We start from the raw sequence: 20,652 nt of genomic DNA, 5'->3' as shown, positions 1-20,652 counted from the left end.
TTTATGTATAGTTCTTCAAAATAGGTTCTTGGAAATGGAATTGTTCAGTTTATGCAATCAAAGATTTATATTTGGTAGAACTGTAAGAAACGAAGATTAGTTTCATTTTCACAGAAAGGAAGAAAATATTAATTAATGTAACCTGGCAGCTTACTGCCTAAGTCTCCCACTCCCGGGTTAAGCAGGAACAAAGGAAACCAGCTTAAGTCAGTCCTATAGGTTGTAAAAAAGATGCCCAAGAAAGAGCTAAGTCAATACCAATTCAGCACTAAATTCCATTTCTTATTTGGCAAAGGGGAGCAGGTAAAAACTAAAATGGTTGGAATGTGATAGAGGAAGCAGTTAAATCACAAACTTTTGTGTGGGAAAGGTAAATCTTCTCGGATAGGCTGTAATCACTAAAGTATCCAGTCTATGGAGAAACAGAGGAAGGGCTTGCATGCTAGGCTTAGGGGTATAAATTGTGTCATTTTTCTTTGTTTGGGGCGCGAGCCACGTTTTCTGATTGTGTGCCCCTTCTTGCAAGATTTAGAATAAATTCCTTTCTTCTCCACAATTGGGTGAGCCTTATTTTCTTCCAGAAAAAAATTTCTTTCTTACAGAGCCGGCAGAGGGCGGTCTGCAGCGGCGCCCTTGGTGTGTGGAAAATGCCTCCCCATGGCGGGTTAGGATTGATGCTCTGTGGATGATGCCGACCTTGCTGCCGAGCCCGTGGCTACACCCAGTAAGACCCCTCCCTGCTCCCCACCAGGAATAAAAAATATAGGGGATTCTCATGCGCCCTGCAGATGTTTTATTTTATGTGAAAACTGAAGCATCAACATATCTGAAGTCAGTCTGCCCTTCTTTTTAGAATGTAAATTCCTCGAGGGCAGGAACTGTCACTTTTAGTTTTACAGTATTCCTTTAGTGGCACTGTGTTGGGGTTCAGAAGTGGGAAGAGTCTTGTCTAGCAAGACTCAGATGCATGAAGAAAGCACAAGTATACACGGCAGTTTGTATGCTCAAAGAAGTAGCTCCATTTATTCGTTTTTCTTCCCATATATATTCCCGTTTCTAGCCTTGATGCAGAATTAACAATGAATCATAACTCATGAATCTGTTTTCCTGGTTAATCATAAGCATGTTTAACCTAGTTTAGCTCGTGATTAAATGTCTCATAGTGTGTTTACAGCAGGCTATGTTCTGAACATCACAGTCACTTTCATCCGTTATATACTTAATAAATATCTATAGGTACTACATAACTTACATAAGACTCCTCAGTCAGGCAGGGTGGCTAAAGTTGTTTGCAACCATCTGCGTTCAAAGTTTTCCTTGAACTTCCATCAGGGTCTCACAGAGGCAACCTGGTTTACCACAGCACTGTATTGTAAAAATATGTAGTAATCAACATGTATTGAGCATACATTGTGTGTCAAGATTTACTTGTATGATCTTTACAATAATACTATGCAGAAATACACACTATTATTCCTGTATATCAAAGGAGGAAATCAAAGCATAAAGGGACTAAGGTAATTCTCTAGTCTTACCAGGAAGTTGCTGAGCCATATTCAAACCTGGCATTTTGATTTTGCAGCCCATGCTCTTAACCACTTCTGTGTAATCCCTAATAAATATTTGCTGAATAAATTAATGAGTAAATAAACCATGAACTACAATGTTTGATAGATATTGACATATTGCTTTCCAAAATGACCATACCAATTTAAGCTATCATGAATACTATCTGAGAGTGCCTGTTTTCCCATGACCTTCCCAGTCTTGAATGTTATTGATCTTTATTTGTTGCACGCACATAAAAAGGTATATCTAGTGAAAAACAAAGCTATTCAAGATGATGGTTACCCATGGGCTGAGGAGGGAGGGAGATATTATAGGAGCAGCATATAAGGAGCTTTTGCTATGATGGTGATATTTTATTCCTTAAGCTATTTGTCCAGGACAAGGGAACTCATTGTATTAGTCTTCCTAACTTTTTCAGATGATGCAAATATTGTATAATAAACCTTTAAAACAATAAATGATTGCTATTTTAATTTTGAATTTCCATGCGTTTAGCAAGCTTATCTTTCTTGATGTTTTATATGCATTTGTATTTACTAGTCTTTGAATTCTTATTCTTCTTATCTTTTCCATTTCAACTTTTTTTCTTATTGATTTTGAGGAATCCTTTCTGTATCATGGATAATATTCCTTTGCTATATATGTTATACACATTTTCTCTCAGTTGTGGTGTTTTGGAGCTATGTACTTCAGAAAAACATGTTCTTAAGCTTAATCCTTACCTGTGGGTGTGAACCCATTGTAAGTGGGACCTTTTGATGAGATTACTTCAACTAAGGTATGGACCCATTTCAATCAGGATGGGTCTTAATCCTAATACGAGTCCTTTATAAGCAGAATGAAATTCAGATAGAAAGAAACCATAGAGGGATCTGCCAGAAGCTGAAAGTCAAAGGAACCCAGATAGAGAAGGGAGAGACTAGGAGAGGCCACCATGTGCATTGCCATGTGACAAAGGGGCTCAGGGCCAAGGATCACTGGCAGCCAGCCCCAAACATCAGTCTTCTGAAATAAAGCATCACGTTGATGATATCTTGATTTGGATTTATCCTAGCCTTAAAAAGGTGAACCAATAATTCCCATTTTTTAAGCCATCCCATTGTATGGTATTTGCTTGAGGCATCAAGGAAACTTAAACGACTTCATCTTAACTTTGTGATATCTCTTACTGTACTGAATTAAAAAATTTTTTAATGTCCAAATATGTTGATCTTTTCTTTATAGCTCCTAACTTTCTAACTTTCTTAACATCTAAACATCCTTGAAACTTTCCTGACCACCTAAGATTTATTACCTTATTCATGTGTGTGTGTGTATATATATATATATATATATATATATATATGCATGTATGTACATCTTGTCCACAACAATTTGAAGTAGCTCACAATGAAAATACATACAATACAATTGAATGTGACCATGTAATATTTGGATGTACAAAATCTCTTAGGGCTTATACAGTCCAAATATAGAATATGGCAGATAATGCTAGTGCTCAGATATCTATTTTCCCCCACTTCTTCTTGGACACAAAACAAAACTTCATTTCCCAGCCCTCCAGGAGTAGGTTGGAGGCTACTGGCTGATGCAATATAGGAGGAAATAATTTCTGCCACTTCTGGGCCTGGTCCTAAAACCTTAGTGCAACATTTCATGCCCCTCCTTTCTCTTCTGCAGTGACCTTAGAGATCAAATGTTGAAGATGGTGGTATTGTGTGATGGAAGGAGCATGGGTCCCTGAATACCTTGAGCAGAGCACCAGCCATCTGTATTGACTATGATTTAAGCAATATATATATATTTTTAATGTTTTTTAAAATTTCTCTCCCCTTCTCCCCTTCCCCCAGTTGTCTGCTCTCTGTGTCCATTCGCTGTGTGTTCTTCTGTGTTCACTTGTATTCTTGTCAGCGGCACCTGGAATCTGTGTCTCTTTTTGTTGCATCATCTGGTTGTGTCAGCTCTCTGTGCGGTGCCATTCTTGGGCAGGCTACACTTTCTTTTGAGCTGGGCAGCTCTCCTTATGGGGTACACTCCTTGTGTGTGGGGCTCCCCTACGCAGAGGACACCCCTGCGTGGCATGGCACTCCTTGTGCACATTAGCACTGTGTGTGGGTCAGCTTACCACACGGGTCAGGAGACCCTGGGTTTGAACCTTGGACCTCCCATGTGGTAGGCGGACGCTCTATCTGTTGAGCCAAATCCACTTCCCTGAGCAATATTTTTTTAAATTGTGTGAGCCATTAATATTTCTAAGTTGTTAGAGCAGTTAGCCTGCTCTGTCAGTCTGACTTTGGCACTGTGGAAGCCTTTGATATATTTTGGTCACCCAGCATTTTTTTTAACACTCTTCCAGTGTTTGGAGAATTTCTAACTTTTTAAATCCAAATTTCTCCTGGCTAAAAGTCAGAAATTAATTTTTCTGCCCTCCTTTTGACTAAGGCTCAGATATTCAATCCTTCTTTTAACAACTGCGTGTTAGCCTCACACAGAGTATTAGGTACTATTCTAGGTTCTAGCAGTGAACAAAACGGACAAAATCTCTGCCCTTCTGGAACAGGGGAACAGGCAATAACTAAACCAAAATATATTTAGGAAGTGATGGGTGCTTTGATGCAAAAATAAAGCAGGGAAAGGGGGATAGAGAGGGCTGGGGCACAGAGTGCTAGGGCAGTTTTAAATAGTGTTGCCAGAGAAGATCCCTGATAAACTGACATTTGAGAAAAAACTTGGGGGAGGTGGAGGAGGGAGCCACAATGATATCTGGGGAAGAGGGTGCCAAAAGAAAACAGAAAATGCAAAAGCTCTGAGGGAGGAACATGCCTGGAGTGCTCAAGGAAGATTAGAGAGGTCAGTTTGGCCAGGCTAAGCCAGGGGAGACACATTAGAAGCCAAGGTACAAGAGGTAGTGAGGGGCCAGATCACTTAGGGCAGAGGTTCTTTTTTTTTTTTTTTTTAATATTACATTAAAAAAATATGAGGTCCCCACATACTCCCCACCCCCTCACCCCACTCCTCCCTCAGGGCAGAGGTTCTTAACCGGGGTCCCTCAAGGGGTCTGTGGAAAGATTTTAGGGGATCTGTGTACTTGAATTGAAAATTCAAAAAAACATTCTTGTGGGGACGTGTTGGTGCAGGTGTGATATATTTATTAAATAATATGCAGTTAGTGTAGACTTAGTATGATTTTTATTTTGATGTAGTATGTTCTGAGTGCAGTGGATAACAGCCTGCAAAAAGGTAGGTAAGGGGAAGCAGACTTGGCCCAGTGGTTAGGGCGTCCGCCTACCACATGAAGGGGGTCTGCAGTTCAAACCCCAGGCCTCCTTGACCCACGTGGAGCTGGCCCACACGCAGTGCTGATGTGTGCAGGAGCGCCCTGCCATGCAGGGGTGTCCCCTGCGTAGGGGAGCCCCACGTGCAAGGAGTGCTCCTGTAAGGAGAGCCATCCAGCGTGCGAGAGAGTGCAGCCTGCCCAGGAATGGTGCCACACACACGGAGAGTTGACTGAGCAAGATGATGCAACAAAGAGGGAAGGCAGATTCCCGTGCCGCTGACACGCAGTGCATGGACACAGAGAACAGACAACTGGGGCAGGAGGGGGGAAGGGGAGAGAAATAAAATAAATCTTTAAAAAAAAGGTAGGTAAGGATGGTAGAGATGGTTTTATGACACCAGCGGAAAACTCGAATTTCTAAATGTTTGTTGAAAATGACCACTTGAACAGATGTTGAACCATATTAGCTTATTGGGTGTTGAAATTATGGGAACGTTGTGAAATGTAAATTTTGAATAATCCTAAAATCTAATTTAAAGACATGCTGACATTGAGTGTCATAAAACTGTCTGCCACTACATTCTGAGAAGGGGTCTGTGGTTTTCACTTGACTGGCAAAGGGGTTCATGAAGCAAAAAAAGGTTAAGAAGCCCTGACTTAGGGCCTTACATGCTAGAGTGAGGAATTGAGATTTTATTGAGTTAGTTGAGAGCCAAAAGACTTTTTGAGAAGAGAGGTGATATTCCCTGGCTTATGTTTTAAAGGAACCATTCTTGTGGCTGTGTAGAAGAATGGACGCTTTGTGAGTGGAGTGAGGGGTAGAGGTGGGAAAACCTTCTTCCAGGTGAAGGATAGTGGTGGCTAGGCTCCCAGTGGTTACAGTGGAGGTGGCGAGGAGTGGTCAGATCCTGCATATGCCAAACACAGAGCCTACAGGATTTGTTGGTGCCTTGAATGTGGGGTTTGAGAGAAAGAGGGGGCAGTCCTGGCTAACTCCAAGGCAATTGAAGATGGGATTGCCATTAAGTCAAAAGGGGAAGACTGAGGGAGGTGCTGGTTTGGGAGAGGGAAGATCTGGAATCCATGTTTGGTGATGCTAAGTAGGATAGCCAAATGAAAATGTCAAGTAAGCATTCCATATATATGTCTGGAATTGAAAGTATCAATCTGGGAATCATTATCCCCAGATGTGTGTCCTAGTCTCTACTTCTTAGGTGCATGGTATGAAACTGATTGGATGTGGGTGAGTGAGCAAATGGGGGAAGAAGCAGTATTGTACGGAGCTGTTCCTGTGGAGGGGGCACCTAGTTTTCAGAAGTAGCAGTGTTAGAGGCATAGCAGTCGTGTCCAGTGACTAGCCTTTGTTCACAAGCTGTAGATGGAGACTGGGACCAGAGTTAGTGGCAGTGGGAGTCTGATGAAGCACTCCTACAATGGACTTTCATGGTGGAAGCGCTGAAATTAAGGTTCAAAAATATTATGTGCTGCCTTGACATCTGGGAGAAAAAGAGAGGGCCTTGATCGTTCCCCTTGGCTCTGCTCCTGTGGATGAGGTTCCCCCAGGCCTTATCAAATGGACCAGGTGCAGTCTTGCTTATCCCTGAAGAGCGGATTTCAATTCCCTGCCATCCAGCTAGATTGTTCAAAGAAACCAATCACATCTTCCCATAGGAACCAGGGGGCACCCCACTTTCCTGATACTACAAAACCTGCCTCCCTGGTTGGTTGTTCTCTGTTCCTGAGTGCAGCCCCCATGTGTGGGGGCTGTGTGGCATGCAGTGTCCTCCTCTCCCAGACTGGATCTATGACAAGTAAACTGTTGATTTCACCTCTTGGTGTTGTGTGTGCAGCCATCCCCATAACCCTAAGGCAGGCATCCTTTCTCACCAAGGAGGAGACTAGGAACATTATTTCCAAATGAGTAGCCTCGGATGGGTAGCCTCAAGAACAAGATCTGGCATTCCTGCAGATTCTGTGACCTGCATAATATCTTTGAATAAGCTTATTTTTTTTACTAAACCAATTAGATTGCCTTCTGTGGTCTGTGACTAAGAGACCTGACACAGATCCCTAAACTGGGGGAACTCTGGAGTAGGTTAACCCATCCTTGATGCCTCTGGCACATGGAATTGTATGGAGAAGCTGGCTCTTTCCCCTTCAGGTACCAACCCTGGTCCCTCTGCTGCAAAGCCTCCAAGTCCCAGGTCACTTCAAAGGGCCACGATACCACTTCTCCCTAGATCAGCAGACAGTGCCCCAGGTGCTGAGTTTCCCAGCTCCAGCCCTTAGTACGTTCCTCTTTTTGCCTCATACACTGACATCTTTTAAGGTGCCAGATGCTCCAGGATTGCTGGGTCAGGATAAGGTGGTTTTAAAACATGCCCACAAATTCTGTGACAGTCCCCTGACAAGAGACAGATTATGCCCCCTCTCCTTGACACAGAGCTGGTTTTTGTGATAGATAAGATACTGTGTGGCTTCCAAGGTAGATTAGAAAAAGTTGTGAAGTTTCTGTCAGTTCTTTTGAGACCACTCGTCAGTTGCTACAAAAGAATTCTGGTGACCCTAAGTCTACCCTGTTGAGACCTGTATGGGGTGTGGGGAGACCACACAGAGAGAAGTCTGAGGAGCCCCAGCTGTTTGAGTCTTCCCAGGCCATGTGATGACCCCTGCCCCAGCCTTGTCTGGCCTCAATGGCATGAGAGACCAGAATGAGAAGTGCCCAGCTGAGCCCAGTCAACTGCCAAGTTCATGAGCAGAATAAGTGACTATCATTTAAGCCTCTATTTGGGAGTTCTTTCTTACACAACAATATGAAAACTGAATAGTCTCCTGCATTCAATGGCAAAAACAAACAAACACTGAGCAGCAGCTGATTTTGGAATATATGTAGAAATGAGTATTTCTATTATTAAAACAACTGGGCTCTATTCAGGACTGGACCCAGAAGCCATGCTGAAGGTAATAAAGTGGAGTGAAGTGATAGAGGAAGACTGGGTATCTGTTGTACATTTGGGGATCCACAGAGGAGCCCTGAGTGGACAGCATGCCATTTACTGAGCTGGGGAGGTTTAGTGAGGAACAGTCATGAGTAGTGGGTTGGCCATAAGTCTTCTGAAATGCTGTTAGATATCCAGATGGAGATGTCAGTTGCTGAGTGGGATAGAGTGGCCTGGAGTTCCAGGAAAGATCAGGGCAGCAGATACGGAGTTATGAGTCATTGATGTAACATTGGTGAATCTAGCTGAGATCCACAGAGAAAGTTCAAAAGGAGAGGAGGAGGCTGAGAAGGAGATTAGAGGGAGGGGATGTGATGCCGTGAGTGGTCAACTGTGCCTAATGCCACTGGGGGTCAGAGGACACAAGTACAATTAAGTGACTGTGAGATATGACACCGTGAGGTCCATGGTCATGTTGAAGTATCCATTGAGTGGTCTAGAGAGAAGGTCAGGGAGACCTTGGGAAATGAGGAAATGAGGGCACATTTTCTAAGAAGTTTAATGCTTAAAGAAGCAAAGAAATGGGACAAGAACTGTGAGATCTGTCATTAACCTGTGACAGATATTGTGCCAAAAATTTTACATAAGTGTGTACTTACATTTTTACAAAATTCCAGTTTCCATTTTACAGATGAAAAATGAAATGCAAAGAAGATAAATTGCCCAGGTCAAGCAATTAGTAGGTGGGAGATTTGGGGTTTGAAACCAGGCTAATCTAACTCCAGGTCATTCTAGCTTAACCTTTAGTATAGTTAATACATTACTTCTGTATGAAGAGATAATTTAATCAAGTTTTCTGATAAATAAAATTGGTATGCTTGTCTGAAGTTTTTATTTGTGGATTATACAGCAAGATGCAAGATACCAATATAGCAATTGTAGAGACCTTTAAAAATAGCCAATAAAATTTGATTCATTGTATTTTATCTACAGAAGTGTTACCTGTGTACTTTTCCATTTCAATTAAAATGGAACTCCTAATAGAAGTAGAATAGAAAGAAGAGGAAGATCACAATTTTATACATTGTACTGAGAAATAAGAGACCTTCCCACGTGATTGCTAATCCAGTCAAAATAAGTGGCCACTCTTGTGTAAACCCCTGGGAATTCTGGTTTTCCACAGTTTTCACCCCAACTCACAATACCCCAAACATAAGTCACATTGTTAACATCTGTACAGACTAAAGGGCCTCCAGAATCCCCTTTACAGGCATCGATGGAACCATCTTTTGTACCTGAGAAAGAAAAGAGAAAAAAAAAAATCACACATTTATTTCCATTTGTCAAAGCTACTCTGCTCTCTTCCTACCTCCTCCACTGAAGTGTCTAACTACTTAGACTTTCTTACATTTTCCTATCAGGAAATAACGTATCTTCTCCCTTATTACAAGTCCCTTCTGGGCTCATGAAATTGGAGAGATACAGGTTGGGGATACTTGATAAATCTTCTATTCATTCCTTAAATTTAGCAGGTGTTCTTTCTGCTCCTCCTTTATGCAACTATAAATTGAGGTGAGATGACCATAGCATTCAACATTGAGGGGGAAAAATAGTGATACCTAATGCTTATTGAGTGCTTAATATGAATTGGCCATTCATGGTTTTAATGAACACTACAACTCTATAAGGTAGGTGTCATTATTAACCCTATTGTACAAATAAGGCAAGTTAGGCACAGAGAGGTTAATTAGCTTGTCCAAGGTCACACAGCTAATAAGTGGCAGAGCCAGAACTTGAAACCAGACAGGCAATCTTAGAACTTGTCTTCTTAACTGTGATATGCCTCCTGGCAGATTTTGTGCCATTTTCTCCTCTTGTTCACTGTAATACTGAAGTCCATTTCAAGATAAGGAGGGGCCAAGGAGTGATCTGTTTACTTTCTTCTCACTCCTATGACTAACAAAGATTTTTACTTCACTGTATTCAAGAAGTTATAGGATGTCAGTAATTTTGCCTTCTTCAGCAATACACTATTTATAAATGGTTTCAATAAAGCATCCTAAATGTACTACACTGGTTGGTTGGTATCCTGCCTTTGGGACACCACCCTAAGTAAGAATTGCTATAGTTCTGTTAGGTAGGGGCATTAGTATTACTGTGATGTAAAAGGAGACAGTAGAAGATACCTTAAGAGATATAATGATTTCTGAGGGAGGGGGGATTTTCTTCTAAAAGGTGGCACTTGAGATGAGATAATTTGTATTTTTATTCATAAGTAGTTTTGTTTTGATCTTGGATACACTGCTTCTTGCCTATAAGACTCTGGGCAAATTACATACTGCTCTGCATCTCAGTTCCCTCATCTATTAAGTTTTCCAATTTTGCAGATGAGGAATCTTGCTCAAGGTCACATGACTAGCAATTGATGAAAAGTGGGCTATAAGCCCAGGCAGTCTGGTTGCAAAATTTGAGCTCTTAATCACTGTGCTATACTGCTGTGTAATAGCTTATGGAAAGTCTTTCTTTCTTTTTTAAAAGATTTATTTATTTCTCTCCCCTCCCCCCCAGCCCCAGTTGTCTGTTCTCTGTGTCTATCTGCTGCGTGTTCTTCTTTGTCCGCTTCTGTTGTTGTCAGCGGCACTGGAATCTGTGTTTCTTTTTGTTGTGTCATCTTGTTGTGTCAGCTCTCTGTGTGTGCAGTGCCATTCTTGGGCAGGCTACACTTTCTTTCGTGCTGGGCGGCTCTCCTTACAGGGTGCACTCCTTGCGCGTGGGGCTCCCCTACGCGGGGGACACCCCTGCGTGGCAGGGCACTCCTTGCGTGCATCAGCACTGCGCATGGGCCAGCTCCACACGGGTCAAGGAGGCCCGGGGTCTGAACTGCAGACCTCCCATGTGGTAGGCGGATGCCATAACCACTGGGCCAAGTCCGCTTCCTGAAAGTCTTTCTTACCAGTATTAGAACAAGGGAACTTGAATTAAGGGAAAGGGCCTACCTAGAAAAGTTTGATGATACAGCAGCCAGAAGGCCAAATAGAAGGGTTCACAGCCCAGTTTGGTAGGAGGTATAAACTATATCTCTCAGGTAAAACACTTGGTACTTACCTGCACATTGCATTTCTTTTTCATAGTACCGCTTTCCGTAAAACTTAGAGCAGTTGCCTATTAATTTAACTTCACCCCACTTAAGTGAATAGACTTTCTCGTTATCTAAATAAAGTGAGAAAACAGAAGTCATCAGTGTGAAATCTAAATAAGTATTTACTCTTGTAACTTAGTAAACACTAAGAATACATAAGACTATGTGGGAATACAGATTAACTTTTGAAGACAATTCATTAGAATTTTTAGTTACATGCTCCACTTATGTCTAATTTCTATGACTGTCTTTCTAAAATTGGGTAGATAAGGGGAATTATTTGAATACATGATCTGAAGTCATACTTCACAATCTTAATACTCCTTTAATAAAGAGTTGGCTATTTTGAGTCTAGTAGGGAAGTTGGTTTGGGAATCAGCATTCTGGAACTTCTCATATAAATAACTTCTATCTTCTAAAAGGCCTTTGTTTCCTTGAAAGTGCTTGTTAGAGTGAAAATGGCTTTTTAATCTAAGAAATTAGAATAACGAAAAAATACATGAAATTATTAGTGTGTATGTATTTTTTGTATATCTCCTAAGATTGAAAGGTGATTTAGGATTCCCTCTTCATTTAAATGCGAGATTTGGGACTTGAACATTTTTAGTCCAAGAAAAGAGAAGGGCCAGGGACAGATTGGCAGAATGGAGAAGCAATCTTTCCAATTTCTCGTTCAGTGTCAGCTCCCTCACTACACAGAGCTCCAGGAGGGAGATAAAGATCTTTGAAGTATATGGCAAATCCCAAAAGAGGTTCTTCTTTCCTCCTTCAAACCTTACTTACAGTAAGTCTCAAGGTATCTGCCTTCTAAAGGATGGGAGCTTTTCAAAAAATTATTAATTTATTATTTCCCCTAAATCATGGAAAGCCTATAAAAACCGGGCTCCTGTACTATGTGAGCACTTTTTAAAGTAATTTAATATGGTAAAATATATACTACACATAATTTACCATTTTTACCCTAGTCACAATATTGTGTACCTATCACCACTTTATATTTCCAAAACTTTTTCACGCTCCAAACAAAAACTCTACACCCATTAAGCAATAATTCCTCGTTTCTCTGCTCCCTATTCTACATATTTCATAAAAGAATCATATAATATTTGTCCTTTTGTGTCTGTCTTATAGTGTTTTCAAAACACAGCCATGAGGTAGCACAATCATAACTTCATTTCTTTTCATGGTCAAATAATATTGGTCAAATAATTTCCATACAATAATTTTCATACAATAATTTCCATACAATAATTTTCATGGTCAAATAATATCCATACAATGGATATACCACATTTTGTTTATCTGTTTATCCATTCTCTTGGGCTGTTTTCATCTTTTGGCTATTGTGAAGAATGCTGCTATGAACATGGGCATACAAGTGTCTGTATGAGTATGTGAGCAATTTTTAATGACTCAGGAGATTGCACTCTCCTCTGAACTCTTGCTTTGTACACTTCTTAAGTCACAGTCTGCTATCTTGAATTCAGGTCTGATGGCTTCTCCATATTTCTCAACTTCTCCAAGTTGAGAGGTAGGTCTTTGTCTTTCGACTTTATAACCTCTGTAGCCTCTTCTCCCTTAACTGGGTCCATAGTTTTCATATAAATTCCCTACACTCTGACTTTGCTACCTTGCACACATAATAAGTGTTCAATAAATGTGTTAAACCATATTTGTTCAGTACATGGTCAGTGAATAAGAACACATCTCACTCCCAATTTATAAGAAACACATGGAATAGAGGAACACATTTTAAGTGCTACATTAAGGAAACAATCAGCCAGATTCAAGATGTGGAAATTCCAAAATAAATTTATCTCTAATAAATACATTTTAAATAAAAGGAAGGAAAACTTCTCAAGATTAAAGAAGATTTAAGAAAAATATCCACAAATGCAATATAAGGACTTTGTATTCAGATTCAAATGATCCAATTCAATTGTAAAAATATTTTTAAAATAATCAAGGAATATTAAACAGGGTGGTTATAAGATGATATTAAAGAATCACTTGAATGTTGTTGGGTATGGTATTGGTTTTGAAGAGCTTTTTAAAAAAAGTCCTTGTCTGATAAAGATATATAGAGAGTATTCGTGGGTGAAATTATATGGTATCTGGGATTTGACTTAACATACTCCTGAAGAAAAAGTGGAGAATATGCTGAATAGTTCCTAATTGTCCCTCAGATCCATTTCCCACCCTTCCGTGGCCTGCTGCCCTCAGAGCCCAACCTGTCGGCTCAAACTCCACAGGGATCCCTTGCCCTCTGGGTTCTAGCTAGTTTCTGAGAAAGAGGGGAGGTGGAGAAAAGTGAAAGTAGGGTTGGGTGTAACCTTCAACCCAAGGTCTAGAGTTCTGGTTTAGGCAACCTGTCTCACCTGAGTCTCTCTCCATCTGGTCACCTCTCCCTCCACCCCTTTCCTGCTCTAGGGGTGATGAGAGCTCAGAGACTGTCAGTCCAGGGTACTTGCACCAAGCTTCTACCCACATCTTTGAAATTAAACCCCTTTGTAAATAAACCCTCCTAATCATCCTTTTAGAACTCTGATTCATACAGGGAGAGCAAACAGAATGGCAAAATGTTGATGAATGTGGAAACTGGGAATGCATAAATAAAGGTTTATTATATTTTTATCTCTACTTTTGTATGTATTTGCAAATATATAATGAAAGGTTTAAAAAAACTAGAACAAACATAAGAAGACAATACCTCTTGATGAATTTGTTCCTAACAAAACCTAGTATTTTGTAAATCTTGGGTTTTCCAACATACCATACATTCAGTTTAATTTATACATGTATTTAATACCTCTCACTTTGGCAATTATAAAGAATGCTTTGGAATATGGGTGTATAAGACCAATGTAAAGAAGTTACTTTGGGTTTCTGCTGACCAAGGGAATTTAAGAGACCAAAAGGAAGCTAAATTTTGAGATTAAGTCTTCAAGATGATGAGAAAAGAGTGGGCTAGTTTAATTCAAATCTCATCTATAATTTAGCAGGTCTTTCTAAAAATTTGTGTCATTGTGTCCTCCCCATCTCTGATTCATATAAAATGTTGACCTCATGTCTTCTTAGCAACCCAGAGAATGAGTTCTTTAAGTTCTCTTTCTCTTTGTGGGGATGTGTGGGGATGGGACATGGGGAGTGGGGTGGGGAAGGCAGACAACTGGGAGGTTATGAGGATCGCTGATTCAGCATATCCCTGGAAAACAATTTTGTTTTCATCCATATCTCCCCAACAAATCAAAACAGTTCATACTCTATGTCTCTTTCCTGTGTTTTTTTCTTGGTGAATGGTTATCTCCTCAATGTAGGTTTCAAGTTTACACAGAGTGGGTACTTTGAAAACTCTGGATCAGGACCAGCTATATAATATGTGGGTTCAGTGAAAATGAAAATGCCGGACTCCTTGCTCTAAAATTATGAAGAATTTCATGGCAGTGACAGCAGAGCAATAAGCCAAACATGGAGCCCTTCTGAGCAGGGGGTGCCATGGTCTCAAGCCCATGAAACTGGCCCTGGCTGGGTGCTAAGTTTTCTGGATATGATTGTATGGTTTCTCTGAGTACAAGGAGATTAGCTCCTATATATTTCTATTCCCATTCATTTTTTGGCCTCTGAATTCTATTTAACAAATATTTAATAATTTACCTTTCTCTCGACCCCATCCAGAAACAATGCATGTATCACCGGGTTGGAATAGATACGGAGACCAGGGGACGCAGGCGGGGATGGAATGAGGCAGCACACATTCTCGTTGGTTTGGCCGCTTTTTCACCTCGATCAAAGCTATGTCATTTTGGTAGGTGGTTCCACTGTAGTTTTCATGGATAATAATTCTATTCACAGACTGAATTTTTAGCTCCGAGTTTGGCTTAAACCAGTTTAATAATGCTATCCATATTTGGTAACGGTGAATTTTACTGACTCTATATCAGAAAGAAAAAGGAAAATAGATTATATAGAAGTTTAAAACACCACCAATATAAACATGGAATTCTGAAGCTTTGTTTTTTATATTCTGCTTTTTAAAATTTCCCAGTCTCTATCTTTGTTGTCATGAGGCAGTGAGCTTAACCTTACTTAACACAGAATTAAGGCCAATGGGCAAACAAAGAGGAGAATAATCCGTCTAACTGCTCATTATCAGGAACATGGAGAATTGCTAATATTTCGAGATGCCCAGAAGTGGAATGAGTTTGCTGTCTATGTAGTGAGTGACTCATCACTGAAGCTGTTTAAGCAGGGACCAGACATTTTGTCAGAAATGTGGTAGAGGAAGTAGGGAGATGGACCACACACTCTTTTGTTACTAGGCCCAACCCAGAGGTTCTCTTGGGGAAGACAGCAGCAGTCATTCTCCCAACCATTGAGGACTTTCTTCATCCTAACATTGCATTGTATTTATTTGTTCCCATGCATTTTTCCTCATAGACTAGACTCTTTAAAGTGTAAAATGGGGTTATTCATCTATGTAGTCTCAGTGCCTAGCATTGCACCTCGAACATAATAGTAGCAGCTTAAAAATCTTATGGAAATGGTGAATGATCTATTGCCTGTTCTTTCTTTTTTTTTTTTTTTTTTTTAGATTTATTTATTTATTTAATTTCCCCCCCTCCCCTGGTTGTCTGTTCTTGGTGTCTATTTGCTGCGTCTTGTCTCTTTGTCCGCTTCTGTTGTCGTCAGCGGCTCGGGAAGTGTGGGCAGCGCCATTCCTGGGCAGGCTGCTCTTTTCTTTTCACGCAGGGCGGCTCTCCTTACGGGGCGCACTCCTTGCACGTGGGGCTCCCCCACGCGGGGGACACCCTTGCGTTATTGCCTGTTCTTTCACCTCACTCCATTTTTATGCCAATTTTCATCTCATAGTTTCAAGCAAATTGTGTATTTACCTCTACATCAGGGAATGTGAAGAGTTGCTTCATTGAAGTATTAAAACTTAGTTTATTTTTTCCTGCAAAAGTAAGTTGCTACATAAATGAACTCATGATCTAGCATTTCCAAAAAATTAAGTATTTCATAAAATATATTTTCCTTAAGCAACAAAACTTATTTTAAACATTTCAGTGGAAATATTTTGAAATGTATTATCTATCATAACTTTTGCTTCCTCAAACAGCATAAACTGAACATAATTTAACCTTACATGAGAATGATTCAAATATAGGCACACCTCATTTTATTGTGCTTCACTTTATTGCACTTTGCTAATATTGCACTTTTTACATATTGAAGGCTTTTGGTAACCTCGCAACAAGCGAGTCTATCTGTGCCATTTTTTCAACAGCATGTGCTCCGTTGATGTTCCTATGTCACATTTTGCAGTTTTTCAAACTTTTTCATTATTATTAAATCTGCTATGGTGATCTGTGATTTGTGATCTTTAAAGTTACTATTGTAAAAAAAAATAATAAAGTTACTATTGTAATTGTTTTGTGATGCGACAAACTGCACCCATGTAAGATGGTGAACTTATCAATAAATGTTGTGTGTTTTCTGATAGTTCCATGGACTAGCCATTCCTGTCTCTCTGCCTGTCCTCAGGCTGCGTAGGACACAGCAGTATTGAAATATTGAAATCAGGCCAATTAATGCTACAATGGCCTCTAAGCATTCAAATGAAAGAAATAGTTGCATTTTTCTCACTTTAAATCAAAAGGTAGAAATGATTATGGTTAGTGAGGAAGGCCGAGATAGGTTGAAAGCTAGGCCACTTGGGCCAAATGGTTAGCCGAATAGTGAATGCAAATGAAAAGTTCCTGAAGGAAATTAAATGTGCTTCTACAGTGAACACATGGATGATGAGAAAGTGAAACAGCCTTATCGCTGATACTGAGAAAGTTTTAGTGGTCTGGAAAGAAGATCAAACCAGGCACAACATTCCCTTAGGCTAAAGCCTAATCCAGAGCAAGGCTCTAACACTCTTCAATTCTATGAAGGTGAGGAAGTTGCAAAAGAAAAGTTTGAAGCTAGTGGAGATTGGTTCTTGAGGTTTAAGCAAAGAAGCCATCTATATAACCTAAAAGGGCAAAATGAAGCAGCAAGTGCTGATGAAGAAGTTGCAGCAAGTTATCCAGAAGATCTAGCTAAGATAATTGATGAAGATTCTATACTAAACAACAGGTTTTCAGTATTGATAAAATAGCTTTCTATTGGAAGAAGATAACATCTAGGACTTTCTTACCTAGAGAGTACTCAATGGTTGATCTCAAGGTGTCAAAGCTTCAAACCTTCCAAGGACAGGCTTATTCTTTTGTTAGGGGCTAATGCACTTGGTGACTTTAAGTTGAAGGCAATGCTAACTTACCATTTAAAAAATGCTAGGGCCCTTAACAATTATGCTAAAACTATTCTGCTGTATTGAAACAAGAAAGCCTGGATCATAGCACATCTGTTTACAACATGGTTTACTGAATATTTTAAGCCCACTTCTTAAAAATTAACTTAAAAATTAAGATGAGACCTACTGCTCAGAAAAAAATATTTCTCTGAAAATATTACTGCTCATTGACAATGAACCTGATCACCCAAGAGCTCTGATGAGGATATATGATGAGATTAATATATTTTTTTAATGCCTGATAACAAAATGTCCATTCTGCAGCCCATAGACCAAGGAGTAATTTTGACTTTCAAGTGCCATTATTTACTAAATACATTTCATAATGTTAAGCTGCCATAAATAGTGATTCTTCTGATGGGTCTGGGAAAAGCCAATTGAAAACCTTTTGAAAAGGATTCAACATTCTAGATACCATTACAAACATTCATGATTCATGGGAGGAGCTCAAAATATCAACATGAACAAGAGTTTGGAAGAAGTTGATTCCAATCCTCATGGATGACTTTGAGGGGTTCAAGACTTCAGTGGAGGAAATAACTGCAAATGTGGTGGAAATAGCAATAACAAAGGAACTAGAATTAGAAGTGGAGCCTGAAGATGTGACTGAATTGCTGCAATCTCATGAGAAACCTTTAATGGATGAGGAGTTGCTTTTTGTGAATGAGCAAAAAAAGTGGTTCCTTGAGATGGAATCTACTCCTGGTGATGATGCTGTAAAAATTGTTGAAATGACAACAAAAGACTTAAAATATTACATTAACTTAGTTGATAAAGCAGCAATATGGTTTGAGAAGATTGACTTCAATTTTGAAAGAAGTTCTCTTCTGGATAAAATGCCATCAAACAGAATTACGTGCTATAGAGAAATCTTTCATAAAAGAAAGAGTCAATCGTTGACTCTTTAAGTCATTGTTGTCTTATTTTAAGAAATTGCTGCATCTACCCCAACTTTCAGCAACCCCAACCCTGATCAATCAGCAGCCATCAACATCAAGCAAGACCCTCTACTGGCAAAAAGATTATGACTTGCTGAAGGATCAAGTGATGGATAACAATTTTTAACAATGAAGTATTTTTAAATTAAGATATATACATTTTTTTAAGATGTAATGCTATTGTACAATTAATAGACTAGAGTGTAAATGTAACTTTTATATGCCTTGGGAAACCAAAAAATTTGTGTGACTGGCTTTATTGTAATATTCGCTTGATTGTGGGAGTCTGGAACTCAACCCGCTATATCTCCAGGGTGTGCCTGTAATCATAATCATTGGTGCTGTGCATTACAGTTAAACAGCAATGTCTAGAAGCTATTGAGGTGTGCTGTGTTCTTTTATATATACTTAGTGACCTGAGAATACTGTGCTACATAATAATTTTGGGTGTTTTTCAGGATCAAAGGTCCTAAGAATTAAGGGTTAACCCTGTTTATTCAATTCACTCAACAATTGTTTATTATTTACCTAATCTATACACCAGGAACTGTGTTAGGCACTGGGGATGCAACAATGAACAAAATCAGAAATGCTTCCTGCCTTCATGGAGCTCAGGGAAGGAAGCAGCATTAAACAGATAAAGCATACTGAAGAAGGTATATGGTCATCTGTGAAAAGGAAGGAATTAAAAGTACACAGGGTTCTGATAACTTATAGAGAGGGCTTTGGCTTAAGGGAGTCAGAAGGTTCTCTGAGGAAGTGACGACTGAGCTGAGATTGAATAAAGAATAGCATATCTAGGGAAAGAGGTCAAGGCAGATCACTTCAGGCAGGGGAAACAATAAATGAAGGTCCCTTTGCAAGGGGGAGAAAGGTGCGTTTGAATAGCTGAAAGATGTCCAGATGGGATGGAACCCAGAGCAGGAGGTGGTGCTGTGGAGCAAAATGAGACTGGCAAGATTAAGGACAGACTGGTGTCTAATGGGTCATGTTAAAAACTTTGTTTAGATTTTTATTCTAAGGGGTATGCAATGTCATTAGATTTTCCGATGGTAAATGATCAAACCATATATGGAAACATCGCTATTGTTGAACAAGAGAGAATGGATAGGTAGGGCAGAATGGATATAGGTAAACTAATTAGGAGGCCCTGGTTATAATCCAGCTGAGGCGTGAAGACAGGGAGCCAGTAATGGCTGACATAGAAGTTTTGACAGTTAAATACTTAGAACTTAAAAATATCATCTATAGTTGGTGATATATTGGCTGGACTGGTTTGGGAGGTGTGGGAAGGAAGTGGGTCAGGGATGATTCTTAGATTTCTGATTTGTATGACTAGATGAATGGTGGTGTCACTTGCTGAGGTAGGAAGCATGGGAACAGGACAAGATTTGGGGGAAAGGGAAAATATCATTAGTTTGGTCTTAGTTATTTTGAACTTAGTGTACTTTTGTTATAGCCAAGAAGTATGAACAGGCAGTTGACTATAAGGTTAGAGGTTGGAGAACAGATCAGGCTTGAGATACAATTATGTCAAGATACATTGGTATATGAAAACACATCAATTCAGGGAAAAGGCATAAGAAAAGAAGAGGATGCCAGGTTAAGCATCCATGAACTCCAGATTCTCAGATGAGCAAAAACATCTGAACAGTAATGTTCATGTATCAGAGAAGGTCTGACCAGAAGGGTAGGTAGAAAACTAGGAATGTGTAGTGTCACAGAGACCAAGGGACAAGGGACTGTCAGAAGAAAGAAACTAGATTTGGTTCATTACCCCTATCCATGAAGCTCTTTATGGGTATCATTCAACATATTTGATAACCCTCGCAACTTAGGGTCACCTGCAGATTTGCTAAGCAGGCCTTTATCTGAGTAATGTCAAATACGCAGAACTTTTTCCTGGTTCTCCTACTAACTAGTAGTGTGGCTTTCGCTAAGTCACATTACTTCCCAGTCTCAGTCTGCTCATCTATAAAATGAGAATAATATTTACCTCTTAGAATAGTTGCAAATATTGAGCAAAATAACATGTGAAAGTGGCTGGCAGAGTACCTGGTCTGTAAGAGGTGCTCAATAAACAAGGTTTCATTCATTCTAAAGATCAGAACTGAAGATGGAGTTCAGAGCTCAGCCTGCCTCCAAGCTCACTTTGATTCGTTTATCAGCACCCTTTGGTACTGCCATTTAGCCACTTATAACTTGTCATATTCACCCTGCATCAAACTCGTTTTTCCCATCTGTAGGTAAGGATGAGGTTTCCTATCATAAGCTAATGCTTAATCCAGACGTATTATGCCTACCCCATGTCTCTGACCTGAGACTCTCAAAACTGTCAAAGGAGTAAGTAGCACAATGTAGCACATCTTCTTCAACCCCTCAGCAGGCTAATGCCTCCGAGACCGATGGTCCATCAGCCAAGACCTGCTGTAGCCCAGAGAACTTCCAAA

At 39.9% G+C, this 20,652-nt stretch overlaps 1 protein-coding gene across 2 annotated transcripts in view; it reads right to left on the bottom strand.

The window, feature by feature from the left end:
• Positions 1–8,658: 8,658 nt before the first annotated feature.
• Positions 8,659–20,652, bottom strand: part of CFI (complement factor I) — a 60,792-nt gene continuing 48,798 nt past the window's right edge. For both annotated transcript variants that reach the window (XM_058294169.1, XM_058294172.2), the window contains exons 12-14: positions 14,579–14,856; positions 10,891–10,995; positions 8,659–9,080 (exon numbers count right to left, since the gene is read on the bottom strand). In XM_058294169.1, the coding sequence (XP_058150152.1) occupies positions 8,863–9,080; positions 10,891–10,995; positions 14,579–14,856 (601 nt within the window). In that variant the 3' untranslated portion in view covers positions 8,659–8,862. The remainder of the gene's footprint in view (positions 9,081–10,890; positions 10,996–14,578; positions 14,857–20,652) is intronic.

This window comes from Dasypus novemcinctus, chromosome 1 (assembly GCF_030445035.2).
Source record: "Dasypus novemcinctus isolate mDasNov1 chromosome 1, mDasNov1.1.hap2, whole genome shotgun sequence".
Classification (NCBI taxonomy): Eukaryota; Metazoa; Chordata; class Mammalia; order Cingulata; family Dasypodidae; genus Dasypus; species Dasypus novemcinctus.
The sequence above is the reverse complement of the archived record's forward strand: the minus strand, read 5'-3'. Positions and strand labels throughout refer to the sequence as shown.